We start from the raw sequence: 13,738 nt of genomic DNA, 5'->3' as shown, positions 1-13,738 counted from the left end.
AGACAGAAAACAGACCTGCCAAATCTAAAAACAACAAGGCTGTTTCATTTGCCTCAATAAAAACAGAAAAATCACTGCAAAGAGTCAAGGCTCTAGAGACCATCACTATATATAGCAACCTCCAGGTGTTGGGAATAAACGAAGGAAACCGTACTGTGGAGTTCACCGAGGTAACATGGAATTTATTGGTGGATTTGTTGGAAACCTCCCCAGTGCAGACTGAAAAGGCATAGAGGATATCAGACCATATTTGCAGCAGTATTAAGAATTTTTCTGGAACCAATCTGAGGGAAGAAATGTGGTGTACAATTATTGTGACCGTCATACTTCCTGGCTGTAGACTTGTCACCTAAAATGAGGGAAGAAGGAAGCTGATTCTTCAGAAAAAAAGATTGTTTTCCAGGTGCACAAAGGAGCAGCAAGACTTTCCCAATAATAAAATTGGTAAAATATAACTTCCTGAATCTCAGATTTGCTTTTAGAGTAAACATGTAGGCTGCTTGGCAGGTAACTCACTAGTCTTCCACAAGGAATGGACACTACGATAATAACAGTTCCTTGAACATGAGCTGGGAAAAACCATCACCACAGTCACCGTACAGGTGGAACGAGAATGTTTGGGTACATGAAAGAGCAGCAGTGAGGTATGTATGGATATAATATTAATTCGTTTTATCCTGTTTGACCTTCACTTTGAAGAGGCAAATTTTTCCAGAAGAACTAATATCCTAATAAATATTCTTACATAGTTCTTATGTAATTAGACTTTAATACCTCTAAATACATTTCCAGCAATGATTTTGGGGGTTTTTAGAAAGCTATTACAATATTTCTACCTAAAAAGGATTTCTATTCCAATTAATCTGTACTGAAAGTTATGTTTGCATGAAGATTAAACACATGCTCCTAATTTTGCAAAATATTGATCTCATTTATTCATGTTTCACCAGAATTTTGTTCCTGGCATGACAGATAGTACAAATGCATGCAAGGGAACAGCAACAGCATGAGGAGCTACATTTTCGGACTTAAACTGGAGAAATTGCCTTCAAATATCCTTATACTTCAGCAATAAAGATGCTTAAAAAAGGCAGAGCGAGTCCACAGTAAGGTAATGCCCTGAAGTTCTACGTTAAATCTTACACAAGAGGGAGCAGAAAGGACATGCTCATGTGACAGAGAGTAGCAACAATTCACACCCTGAATTACAGAGCAAGATTTCCCTGGTGCTATTTTTGGAGTAAAAACCTTACTTAGTTTCACACCAACTCACATTTGTGCTGATTATCTCCCACAATAAGCCATTAACTAATAAAATTCCATTCCATTCCATTTTATATAGAATCATAGAATGACAGAATGGTTTGGGTTGGAAGGGACCTCAAAGATCGTCTAGTTCCAACCCCCCTGCCATGGGCAGGGACACCCTCCACTACACCAGGTTGCCCAAAGCCTCATCCAACCTGGCCTGGAACACTTCCAGGGATGGGGCAGCCACAGCTTCTCTGGGCAACCTGTTCCAGTGCCTCACCACCCTCTGAGTGAAAAATTTCTTCCTTAGATCTAATCTAAATCTGCCCTCTTTCAATTTAAAGCCATATCACCACGCAACCACGCGGTATTTACTTTCATATTAAAAAATACAATGCAGACAGAAATAGCCCAATTAGCAAAAGCTGTAACGCCGTGGACACGAACAGGAAGCGCCTGTTTAGCCTACAAACCTGGAACTGAGCACTGCTAAAAACAGACCAGGCAGCAAAACAAGAACTATGCATGATCCAACAAGACGTTGATTAAAAATCAAGATTCTCTCAAATCTTACAATACAGCACCTTGAGCATCCAGTCTGTAGCAGCTCAAGGCTAGGAACCTAAAGCAAGGTGCCTGGATTTTCTAAATGCTGGGAGAATGCTTTTTTAAAGATGATTTTGCACTTAAACGAAAACTATCTGAAATAAACTAAAGATTTTGCTTCCATGTGCAGTTTGATACTCTTGCTGCTTCTCTTCATCTCTCCAAAGGCATGTTTTCCTTCCGCCACACAAAACCTGTTCCATTTGAACAGCAAGATTCACTCATCAGAAATAGCAGTGTTCTCACCACGTCCAAAACACTCAGAAACATCCATCTGTAAAGCTGAGTTGATCAATTTCTGCTGAAGGCATTAAGAGTCTTTTCATCAACTTTGTTATCTTTAGAGCAGAGGAACAATCTGACTAAACCTTCTTCAGGAGAAATTCTTAACCTTGCATAACAGCATAAAATGAGAAAGCACATCGTAGAATACAGGAGTGGATTTGTTGTCTTGTGCTATCACCAATTAATTTTTTAGAAACCACACAACTTGAGAAAGTTATTCAACAGTTTATATTTTTTTAGATGACGTTCTGGATGACATATTTAAGATACACCCTATTCATGATTCATTTCTATTTCAAGTGCAAAGTTTTCCATTATGAACAACACCCAAGAAAATATTTTTTTTTTAAATGTTACAGTTTCTCAAGTCTTGAACCCTCTAACCTTTTCTACAGTTTTAGAGAGTTACATGCTGATTGCTAGACATTTACCACTGAAAACTATTAAATCAAATTACTTAGTAAAACAAAAGAAAAATAACTGTTCCTAAAACTGGAACAGAACAAATAAGGAATGGTGCTACTACAGCACTGCAAACTCAGGATTACCTTAATCGCTTTAGAAAATCACCCCATGGCAATTTGACCCAAGACAAATTCATAGCTATAGAGCTGATTCCCTGAGCTCACCAGCCAGCAAAACCTGCTCTGCCAGCAACTGTAATTGTTGACACTACCTCCAACCTTTCAAAAAGAATGGGGTGCCCCGAGCAACGACACTTCTGTCACTTCCTAACCCTTCCAGCTGAGCAACCAGCAGTAGAATAACTCCTAGTTCCTCCTCCACCTGGTCTTAACAGCGCTATCTTATCCCACAAACCTGAAGTCACAGGATACAAGTGCACAGAAGAAAAAGCACGCGCAAACAAGTTGAACAAAGTTTGTTATTTTATGTATTTTTTCATAAACAGCTTCTTCACCCCAAAAATACTATAACAAGCCTGATGTATCAAAGGGGATCTTAATGGTTTTGTTCCTCTCCTACAATCAGCAGGCATGGGTGCAAAAAGCAGTAGTTAACCACAGTATAATTATAAAACATTTCGGTATAATTCTGCAACAACAGTATAGTTATAAAATATTTTTAAAAGCACCACAACATAGATACTGAAAAACAATTACTTATCTTCAGTTACATTTTTAACACAAACATTTCCCAATGCAAGCGCAACATTCTTACCTCACTGTACATAAGTCATTTGGCCTTGATGGATGTGACAAACCACAATTTGATGTTGCTGGTCTGTTCAGATCAGTTTCTTCTGCTGATATAAAAAAAAGGTTTTACATTTGTTATTAAGAATTTCTACGTTTTGGTAACTCCCATGAGACTAACAAAATGCACCTGTAAAGCTCTAAGAAAACGCGGTGAGAAGTCTTATGCAAACTGTATTGGTAACTCGAAATCACAATGCTTTTAATTTTTTCTCCATGTGAAGGATGAGTTTCAATAAGCCTAAAATATATAAAATAACATATTTTTTGAGAGGTCGTGCAGAGAAACTAAAATATTATGAAGTCATGCTTTACTTCCCAGAAAAACAAGTTCCATGGTAATTATCATGACGCAATTTAAAACAAGACTAGGAATTAACAAGTAATTAAAATGAGGTTAAGAATACTCATAATATTTCGTTAGCACTGAAGGCCCTATCTGTACTTAAGTAGATACTGATGTCAATAACATACCTTAATGCATGAAAGACTGCATACATAAGTAGTAATACATTACTTTTGCTTATTTATTTTAATAAAGTGTTCCAATTGCTACTCTAGTGAATATTCATCAAAAACCAGAAACGTTAGCAGTGTCCAGATCTCTGACACAACGCGTAGATACTCAGCCAATGTTTTATAAATGCCATAAGAATGGTATACTACACTTAACTGTCTTCAAATGTCATTTAATTACAGAAAAACACTCTACGGTCACAGATTTCAGCGTTAATTACTCAACACTTGGCCTCACAATGTACCAGCCTTAATTACAGCGAGATGTAGGTCTTAATTGCAGTGAGAATAGAGCAAATCAACTTGGTATGAATGGCAGGGAGAACTGGCACTTGAATACCTGAGTATGTTCCTCACAAAGAACAAAATTTGTCATTATCTGGAGGTCAGCAGAGATGAAGCACTGCAATATCAAGTTTTTACCTGGCTATAAGCAGGATACTGAGAAACTGTAACAACTTAACCTGTTTTACAGAGCACAACTACCTTTGCAGGCTCCAGTATTTGGTCCATCAGCCCTCGCTGGGCCCATCAGCCCTCGCTGGGCCCATCACTAGATGTCACTACCACCAAAATACAGATGCATTCCACCAGCTTAATTATACCAGGAATTCATCTACTCCTACTTCCATGGTGCGCGTCATTCATCATTAGTAAAAACAAAAAAAAAAATTAACGAGATTAGCAAGTGAAGCTCCCCAACACAGGGTAAGCAGCCCTGCATCAGATGCTAACACAGGAGGAAATCACATTACCTGCTGAATCCCCAGTACCTTACTGCAGCAACAAGGTTTCTGTTTGCATAATTCTATCTAAATTTTTTGGATAATTCTATTCTATTTGGCAAGTCTATTTTGGTTTGTAGATCTAACAAAATCACAGACATAACACAGAGTGAGGAACCAAGCCCTTAGTTTCGTTTTCATCATAAAAATCTAAAATTAAAGAAAATACACAGAAAGAAAAACAAACAAGTAAAGATTTTGTTTGATTTTGACAAGATTACTGAAGTCAAAATACAGAGTTTCATAATAACTGCTTTCCAGTACTTTTTGGACATTTTTTGTTCATAAAAACATTCTCTGAAGATAAATTACAAGGCCAACTGCCTAAAAGCAGAAATTTTCGAAATAAAACATCTGTGCTGTTGAATTTGGTACATGTATGTATCTGAGACCTCAGATGTTGATTAAACACCTTTTGCCACGTCCTCTGCCCCAGGCAGCATGCTATTGCTCATTGTGCTGCTCAGTGAAAGAATATTTCAAAAGTTAGTTTTTTTTCTTACTGCACAGTGCAGGTCTTGGGCCATTTCTTACAAAGTATCCGAGCAGTAACCCCGGTGCAGCAAAAGGGTTACTGAAGACCTCCTAGAGAGTTCTGTAACACTCATTTCTAAAGCATCTTTTTTGCTTTCTCAACTTTAATGCTTTCTGTAACATGCCAAATATTATCTCCATTGTGGAGACTGAAAATTGAAGTACAAAAAAACGAGGCAAAAGGTTTTCATTAAGCTTGGTGGCCCAGCTGGAGAGCCAAGGACCTAATCTTTTCAGAATTCCCAGCATTATAAATTTATTTTAATTTTCATTCATTTGCTATGGACCTCAGTTGCTTCTGCAGGCTCTCCACCCCCACGATCCCCAGTCGGGCACCATAACTCGGTACCATTCGCTTTCTGAGCTCACAGCAGAGCACTCTGCACATCTGCTCAGTCCACCGGCGCCCAGGTGCAGAGAAATCCCTGCTTTCCAGTGAACAGACTGGAAAAGGGCTCCAAAAGGGTCAAGGAAAGCTAACAGCAGGGTTTAAGAAACATGCTGCTGCTAGACAGAGAACTTGACACCAGGCCAACTTGCCATCTGTGGCAGTATTGCAGCAGGTTCTCAACCAGCACAAAACTGCATGCAACCGGGATCCCATCAGTGTCCGGAACAAACCTTCCTGCTTCTCCATGAACTAGCAATTCAGAGGAAACACAACATTCTGCTACTGGATTCCAGACATCTGCCAACAGCAGAGAAACAGCAGGAATCTGGGAACTTCTGTTCTTTTCATGGATCTAGTTGTTAATGCAATCACTTACAAACATGAAGCAGCAGCAAACCCCGATGCTTCTTTCTAGCATCCCTTCAGAAACCTTCTGTGAGCCAGCTAAACCTCTTTTCTGCCCCAATTCTATACGAAAGCTATTAAAAACTTGTTCTAACTATAAGACCTTGTCTTCCTGCAACACCTTATTCCCCCAGTAGATCCCTCAGTCCTGTTTCTGCTCACCCATTACTCAAGGTGCCATTGCACCCCCCTCTCTTTTCACCCATAAGCCAGTTCCAGTTTTCATGTTGTCGTACCTTCAACAGGAAGGGATGAAGACTCTTCTTGTGCCTTGGATTCCTTTGCTGCTTTGATTTTTGTACAGCTGGGTGCTGGCTGACTCTCTTCAAATAATTTTCTTTGCAATAGCACTGTGTGTTTTACCTCACCTATCAGCAAAAATAAAATAAAATAAATTCCCTGGTTTAGACTTCTTTGCTCAGTCTGGTTGGGACACTCAAATTTTAAGCAATGATTTTCCCATGGCACCTCTTCCCCATTTCCTACTATTTATAAGAATCCACTCTTGGACTTCAATTCTGTTCACGTGCAGATGAGAATCACCAGAGTTACTGAGACTTACCTCGAAGCCCGCAGAAGAATCTAGCATAAAACATTCTGCGTACTGCACAATAATGTATATTTAGAAGAAAACACACATTGGAAAGAGAGGATAATTACAGTGTTTTACTAACAAATTATGTATATTTTAATACTAAGATTAATTTTAACAGTAGTTTCAGTCCATCAGAACAAAGGATACCCCACCATTTCCTATAGGTTTCTTCTCGTGCATATTTCTCTGGTATTTATTAAGGACTGAGATCTCATTTCATACATGTCTATAAGAGTCCTAACAAGGTCTATTTCCTCTAATTAAATTACCTCAGCTGGTAAAAATTAACTATAAATTATAAAGTAATTGTCTTTGAAACCACTAACCTTCAAGCTAGTGTGGCCAAAATTTAGGCATAGATTGAAGCTATGGGGTTGTGGGAGACAACAAGGGGGAGAAGATGAAACGGAAAGATGCACAGCATAACAATGTGGCTGTATAAGTTTTACTTCTTCCCAGAACAACAAAAAAGAAAATCCACCTTTGAAAAGCAAACACATTCATTACTACCTAACAGCCTCAAACAACTCACTAGTTTTCAAGGTTCAGATTATAGGCTTAATTATACTTTCCTGTCATCAAAATTTTCAGAAACTGACTCACGCGTTCATTAAACCACAAACAAGTAGGAACTATTTTAGTGGAAATGACATATGAATGTCAAATAATCTCAACGATAACTTACCAATAGGTGTAGTCACAATTTCAAGGTATGTTTTACAATGTGCCTGTTCACAACAGACTTACCAACAGCCTCTGCATCCCCTTCTAGTGAAGAAATGATGCTTGGTTTACTAAGCTTTGCTCTTAAGGAAACTTTGTCCTTGGCATCCCAGATTTTAAAAATTATTTTGTGATCTCTTAGTTTTATAAGATATTCATTAGTGACACTGATATCAACACTATGGTTCCATGATATCCACATCTTGTCATTTTCAAACCACGGTGTAATAGCCTATTAAAACAAAAGACGAAAATCTTTACAGGAGCTGACCAGTATTGAAGAACTTGTAGTCTCATGCTGACCACTATCAACACTGCTCTCAAACCATATGTTGCTTGTTTCTCCAGCTTGTGCTGGGTCTTACATGACCCCCCCCCACCTTACTGCGTCAGAGCAGCACATTTTGTAGGATTCAGACAAAAGAGTCTTATACGAAGACCTGAGGTAAGGACGAACAGCAATTAAGCTGTTGCTCAGCGTGAGATCATGGACTGAAGACTGTAAAAGCAAATACATACACTTTAAAATGCTGAATTGGAATTGATAAAATTAAAGTACCAGCACTAAACTTCACATATATGTATACACCAGTAAATTGCAAGAACAAAGCACTCAGCAGAGCTGCCAATATAACACATTTTAATCAGCACCTTGGCAAGTGCATTTTGTTAAACAAAAACATCAAATAGAAGAAGTGCAAAGCAATCAGAGAGGGCTGTTAGAAAGACTGTTTTGCAAAGACAACACCTGAGAGTATACAGGTTGCTTTAAAACCAACAGTCTCTCGCTTTCAAAACATTTAATTGTTTTAGCACCGACTTTTTAGAAATAATTTCTTAACAAACCAAGGTGCATTCAAAACAATGTATCAAGTTTTCAGGTTCCTGAACTTGAACGCGCAGGATTCAGTTAGACACACGTCTAAACAAAACAAAATTTGCAAAATTCTTCAAGTACCTTAAAAATCTTTTTCTCCTCAACAAAGATCAGAGGCATAAATTTCTTATTTTTTTCTTCATTGTTAATAAAATTGATAGTTGCCTTCAAATTATTATAATATCTTGGTACTTGAAAGATAAAAGCCATAATCCCAAGCAAACTGATAATCCTGAGGAAAATAAAAGTAAAATACTCTGAAATCCACCAGCCTTCTACAAATGTAAGAAGTTACTGCTGACGTGGACTAGCAGAGTCAAGTTCTGTCCTTGTTATTTGTTCTATATCTGTGTGTGCAGATAAGGCCTAAGCAGCTGTTAAAACAATACACAACTACCTCACTCCGTATCTGAAAACATTCTTCCACCTTCTAGATACGATATTTTGCATTACTTGGGTTTGTTACATCTTTTACCTTGGAATCAGATTCTGTAAACAGCTTGGCAACCACCCCAAACACCACCAAATCCAGTTTTCTAGGTACAAGGTCATCTGGTAGGAGGAAGTACTCAATGTGATAGCAATGTTGCCTTCTTGGAATAGCTCCCGATTCATTAACTCGAATTCTCTCTCCTCGCGTATTAGGGATATTGGATTTATTCCACTTTTGTCCTAGAGAGAATATAAGAATTATCTGAAAGCATCAAATGTTATCAAAGATGACACTTGCAGGGGGAATTCATGTTCTCTGCAATGACCAAATGATAACAGGCATTCCAGTACAACAGAAAAATGACTGAAGACAGATGACTGCTGAACATGAAACTCATCCCAGCGCCCAACCCTGCAATTCTCACCCAGGTTTAACGACAGTAACAGTCCATAAAGTTCCTGTAACTCCCCCCTTCGACCCCTCTTCCTCCAGCAGGACGTCCAGTGATTGCAATTTCCAAGGCACACATGTCCTGTTACCCTGATAACTTCCATAAAGTGGAGTTCCACACTGCTCAGGGGAGGGCTGAATGTACCTGCTCCTGCTACACCCAAACACCCCTACACCACAGGAGAATCATACCTCATCTGTTGAGCAGCTGCTACTTTCTCCTAAAATGGCAATACCACCTTTAAACTACCCAAAATCATAATTAGCCCAGTTGAGTATATATGGTAAAAACCTACCTTTATTTTCATTATTAGGCAGCAACTGATTAACAAGCACCAGCTGGGATCATCAGCTTGAACAACTGTGACTGCTGAGGAGTCAGCAGCCAGGAGAGGTTTTCAGCCCCTAGTAACAATCTCCCAATGACAAAGGGCTCCCATGTCCCACTTTCCATTCTCTTGAGCAATCTACCCAGGAAAATTCAAATCACCTAACATCTCTTCTGACATTATCTCCTTCAACCATCCAGGACTCTGCCACACAAAGTGATGAAGTAATAAAAGAAGGGTTCTTAGGAAAACCTGTGTCAGGTACGTACCCAGGACAGGGACGGCGAGTGAGACTGTGAACGTGCAGGTCACAGCATGGGAGCCATCCTGTTCCACCGAACTGCCTTCAGACGGGAGGAGCCCACTGCTTTCCCCCTCTGAGGTCAGGTGTCCACCACCCCCAAGCACCTCTGGGTTTTCAGTTTCAACAGCGCTTGCAGAGCAGATTGTGTTCAAGTCTGTCATCTCTTCTTCATCACCTTTCTCCACCTCCTCTTCTTCCAGGGCCTTTGAATTATTATGGTTTTGCTTTGCCATCTTGACGTGCACTCCGACAACAGGCTCAAAGGCTACGGAACACGACGAACACCTTTATTTTGTGCTGAAATAAAAATCCTTACTAGAACCAAAGCAGGAGCAAGGAAGGAGGCCCAAAAGTTCCCATTTCAAAGGGAAACTTGCTTTCGAAGCATGTAACACGTATACCCAAAGGATGAATTTTCGGGCGCAGGGACACCCCCCACGAAACTCTCCCAGCAAGGTGCCGGGGTAACGGTGCATCGACGCGAGCAGCCGCGCAACGCTCAGACAAGCAGAAGCGGGGCTGCCGCTGAGGCTTCCTGCCCGCCCGCGGGGGAGAGCGGAGTTCCGAAGGGTTTTGGGAAGCAGGGCAGCCCCCGCAGCCCCGGGACGGACCCCCCCCCTTCCCGCCTGCCGGCGCCAACGGCCGCCCTCGGCACTGGCCTCGCCCGCGGAAGGACCGGGGGCTCGGCTACCCACCGGTACCGGAGACCGAAGCCGCCTTAACACCTCGCTCCCCTGCGCCGCCGGCAGCCGCTCGGGCCCGGCGCGGCTCCCCCCGCCGCCTCCCGCGGGGACGGGCGCTGCGGCTGCGCCCGCCCGGGCCCCTGCGCCGCGGGCGCTGGCGCCGATCGCCGCCTTCGCGCGGGCAGCCGGTTTGTTCGTACCGCGCGTTCCGAACGCCGGTGCGTGGCTGCCGACTCCGGCGGCACCGCGCCTGCGGAGCTCTGGGGTGCGAACGCCCCGCCGGAGCGCCGGCTCCACGCGCCTCAGAACGCGCAGCCGTTCCTCGCGCCTCACGTTCGTTTTAAAAAGTTTTTCTCCGTTTCTGTCATTTCTGAAGAGGCCGTGTGCCGTACCGAACGGGGGGAGCCGCCCACCCGAACCGAACCCACGGAGGAGTAACTAAGCTCCCCCGCGTCTCGCACACCCTTCCCGGCTCCCCGCGGCGGGACGGAGCCGCGCACGGAGCGAGAAGGGGCCGCGCACGGAGCGGGAAGGGGCCGCGCACGGAGCGGGAAGGGGCCGCGCACGGAGCGGGAAGGCTGCCGCACCGCCCGCCCCGGGACGGTGACCGCTGGCACCGGCACCGACAGCTGCACGGCGGTCTGTCTGCAGCCTGGGCAACACCTGCCCAAACTGCACCCGCACTTCTAAGAATCGGAAAATTTAGCAGTAAGCGCTGCCACAGACATGAACCTAGAATTAACCCCTCCCCCCCCCTCCAAATGCAATCGCGTTCCCTTTCAAACATTTGGAATTTTTTCCCCCACTGGATAAATTTGTTGTCTCGAACACGGATGGTATTTATGGTAGAGGGGCAAAGGAATGAGACAAGGATTTTCCACAATCGGCAGTCTATAACTAATTATGCATGCCACTAACTAATCAAGGAAACGTCTAAGCGTGCTCACTTTTCAGTAATTTGAAGAGCGTGACCATTCACACGACTCAGCAGAAACAATAATAAACCAGACAGAAACAGAGATCAGTTTTTCGGAGACAGTGACACACCCCGAACCACTGAGCAGTAAACCACAGTGTGAATTCGGGCACGTTAGTTATTCTTCACCACCTCCCTTTCCAGAGATGCAGATTGCCTGAGCTATCACTAACATTCCATATGTGCACAACTTACATTTCCACTTTCCTCTTCCTTAGCAGCAAAACCATTACAGGATTAGTTCGACAATTCTAAACCAAAAAATAAATATTTTGTCTTCTTGCACAAAGCACACGCCATATGAACAGGTCAGTGTTTAAGCCCACTCTAGTCCGTTCAGTTTGACAATATTTCACTCAAGGGGGGTGAAAAAGGGTGGGAGCGATTCCTTTCACAGATTTTCCTTGTCTTTGTTTTCCCACATGATTATGTCTCACAACCCATCATTAGGAACTCAGGCTGACATCTCAATTGTCTGAGAAAAAGCAGCTGAGTGGGAATTAAAATGCCAATGGAATGAAACATGATTGCTGTGAAACACTTTCCTGATGGATCAAAACTTGGACATTTCAGGGAGTATTCTATGAAAGCAAAACCACACAGACTCCTGTGCACCATTCCTGTCTCTGCCACTGCCTTCACGCATGGGGTTTGGTAAATCTCCTTCCAGCAAACCCAATGGCAGCACCTGAATTTTTCATACAAGACTGAAAAGCAGATGAAGCCCAGAAGGATCCAAATCTTACAATGATTCAACAGTTTGGTGCTCCTTTCCCACCTACACCAGCTCAAGACCTGCAGGCAGGAGACCCATGTCTACTCCTTCCCTTCCCTGAGGCCTTGCTGCACCCGCAGCTTTGGCCACCGAGAGTGAGACCCAGCTGACCATCAGGGCTGTGCACTGGGCAGAGCACAGAGATGTTTTCTGCTATTTCTGCTAAAGCTGCATCACTGTGAAAGGAGTTCAAGATTTGCTGAGCTCAATAGGAAAAGATCTCTCGAGGTTTATTGAGCGTGCATGCAGAGTCTCGGCAAGCAGTGAACGGGACACACACTCCCCCCTTGCTGGCAGAGCTCAAACCAACAGGCCAGAAACTCATTCATACTCACGACTCCTCTCAGGCAAAGGATCGGGGCTGTGAATCCTCAGCAAAGTGTCTAAAACCTCAGAATAACGAGGAAGAGGGGACCCCACATTCTTTGTATTGTCTAACTCCATGCGGCGTCCAGCGTGCCATTTTAGGAGACTGTACATTAAGATGTCTAACTTACCCATAAGGAAACTGATTCTGAATTTCCAGGGATTCCAGGTTCTAGATGACACCGGAATGGCCAAACGGACACAAAATGGGTCTCGATGCTAAGGCTGAAGTTTCCATTGCCCTCCTTGCTCCTGTTCCGTACCATCGCTGTACCTCCATTCCCTCACCTGCGCACACAGGCTTAGTAATCTCTGATATTTAGGAATATCCAGGAGAAAGTGGGCTCTAAAAAGGCTGAATCTAAATAATACACATTTATCCTGAGCCTCTGAAGTCTAATTTACAGCAGAAATTCAGATGCCATCAATGTTTTTGAAAGAAAATGCTTTTCTGAAGTAATTTAGATACATACTCTTAACAGGAGTCAAACCTTCGCAGCAGAGGCTCAGAGCACGTCTGCTCCCCACAGCCTGCACGGGAACTGCTGGCAAACTTAGCAGCTAGAGAAACAGAAAGGAACATTGACTGAAGCACTACGAGCCAAATTCTGGTCTCGCTTACCCTACTGTGAATTCCCAATCTTTCCCCTTCATTTACTCCAAACTTTGTTCATAAAACCAAAACATTTACCCCATGAGCACCACTAAATAAAAGTGGAAAGCAGTAGATTTCTCTTTTCTAATTACTGCAGAAGAGCCTTAAAAGTGTTTCAGGTGCTGAACAGCTACGAAATGTCAAATACAACACCTGGTTATTCAGAGAGCCGCAGCTGTTTCCTCTGCAGGCTGCATAACACGTCGTTTCTTCCCTCTAAATAGTTCATGCCAAGAGAAAGACCACAATCTAATTAGTAACATCACTCAGGATGAAAACCAAGCTGCAGTTAGGTGAAGTCTTTTGTTAACCCCAGTGGTTTCCCATCAGCTCCATGGCAAGAGAGGCTCCAGACACGCACGAGTTCTTGTCCATTTTTAACACAGACGCTTTTCTGACGTTCAGAAGCATATTAAGGTTCTCTAAATCAGTTACTGAAACTTTCCTGTGTCCACCCAATGTGCTCTTCATGTCGCTAAACACATAGAACATCTTTACAGCTTTTTGCACAGTTCATCAGAATTACCTACGCACTCACTGGATGTGCACATCTAAAATCTTGTAGGTATTAAATGAATAATTGTG

The 13,738-nt window shown here is 42.6% G+C and overlaps 1 protein-coding gene across 1 annotated transcript in view; it reads right to left on the bottom strand.

The window, feature by feature from the left end:
• Nucleotides 1–12,576, bottom strand: part of CFAP92 (cilia and flagella associated protein 92 (putative)) — a 30,515-nt gene extending 17,939 nt beyond the window's left edge. Inside the window, exons 1-6 of the mRNA XM_086619289.1 lie at nt 12,468–12,576; nt 9,664–9,963; nt 8,658–8,854; nt 7,330–7,537; nt 6,224–6,355; nt 3,322–3,406 (exon numbers count right to left, since the gene is read on the bottom strand). Coding sequence (XP_086475415.1) covers nt 3,322–3,406; nt 6,224–6,355; nt 7,330–7,537; nt 8,658–8,854; nt 9,664–9,963; nt 12,468–12,576 — 1,031 coding nt within the window. The remainder of the gene's footprint in view (nt 1–3,321; nt 3,407–6,223; nt 6,356–7,329; nt 7,538–8,657; nt 8,855–9,663; nt 9,964–12,467) is intronic.
• Nucleotides 12,577–13,738: the final 1,162 nt, after the last annotated feature.

Source organism: Tauraco erythrolophus, chromosome 12, assembly GCF_009769465.1.
Source record: "Tauraco erythrolophus isolate bTauEry1 chromosome 12, bTauEry1.pri, whole genome shotgun sequence".
Taxonomy (NCBI): domain Eukaryota; kingdom Metazoa; phylum Chordata; class Aves; order Musophagiformes; family Musophagidae; genus Tauraco; species Tauraco erythrolophus.
This window is presented reverse-complemented; position numbering and strand designations above follow the sequence as displayed.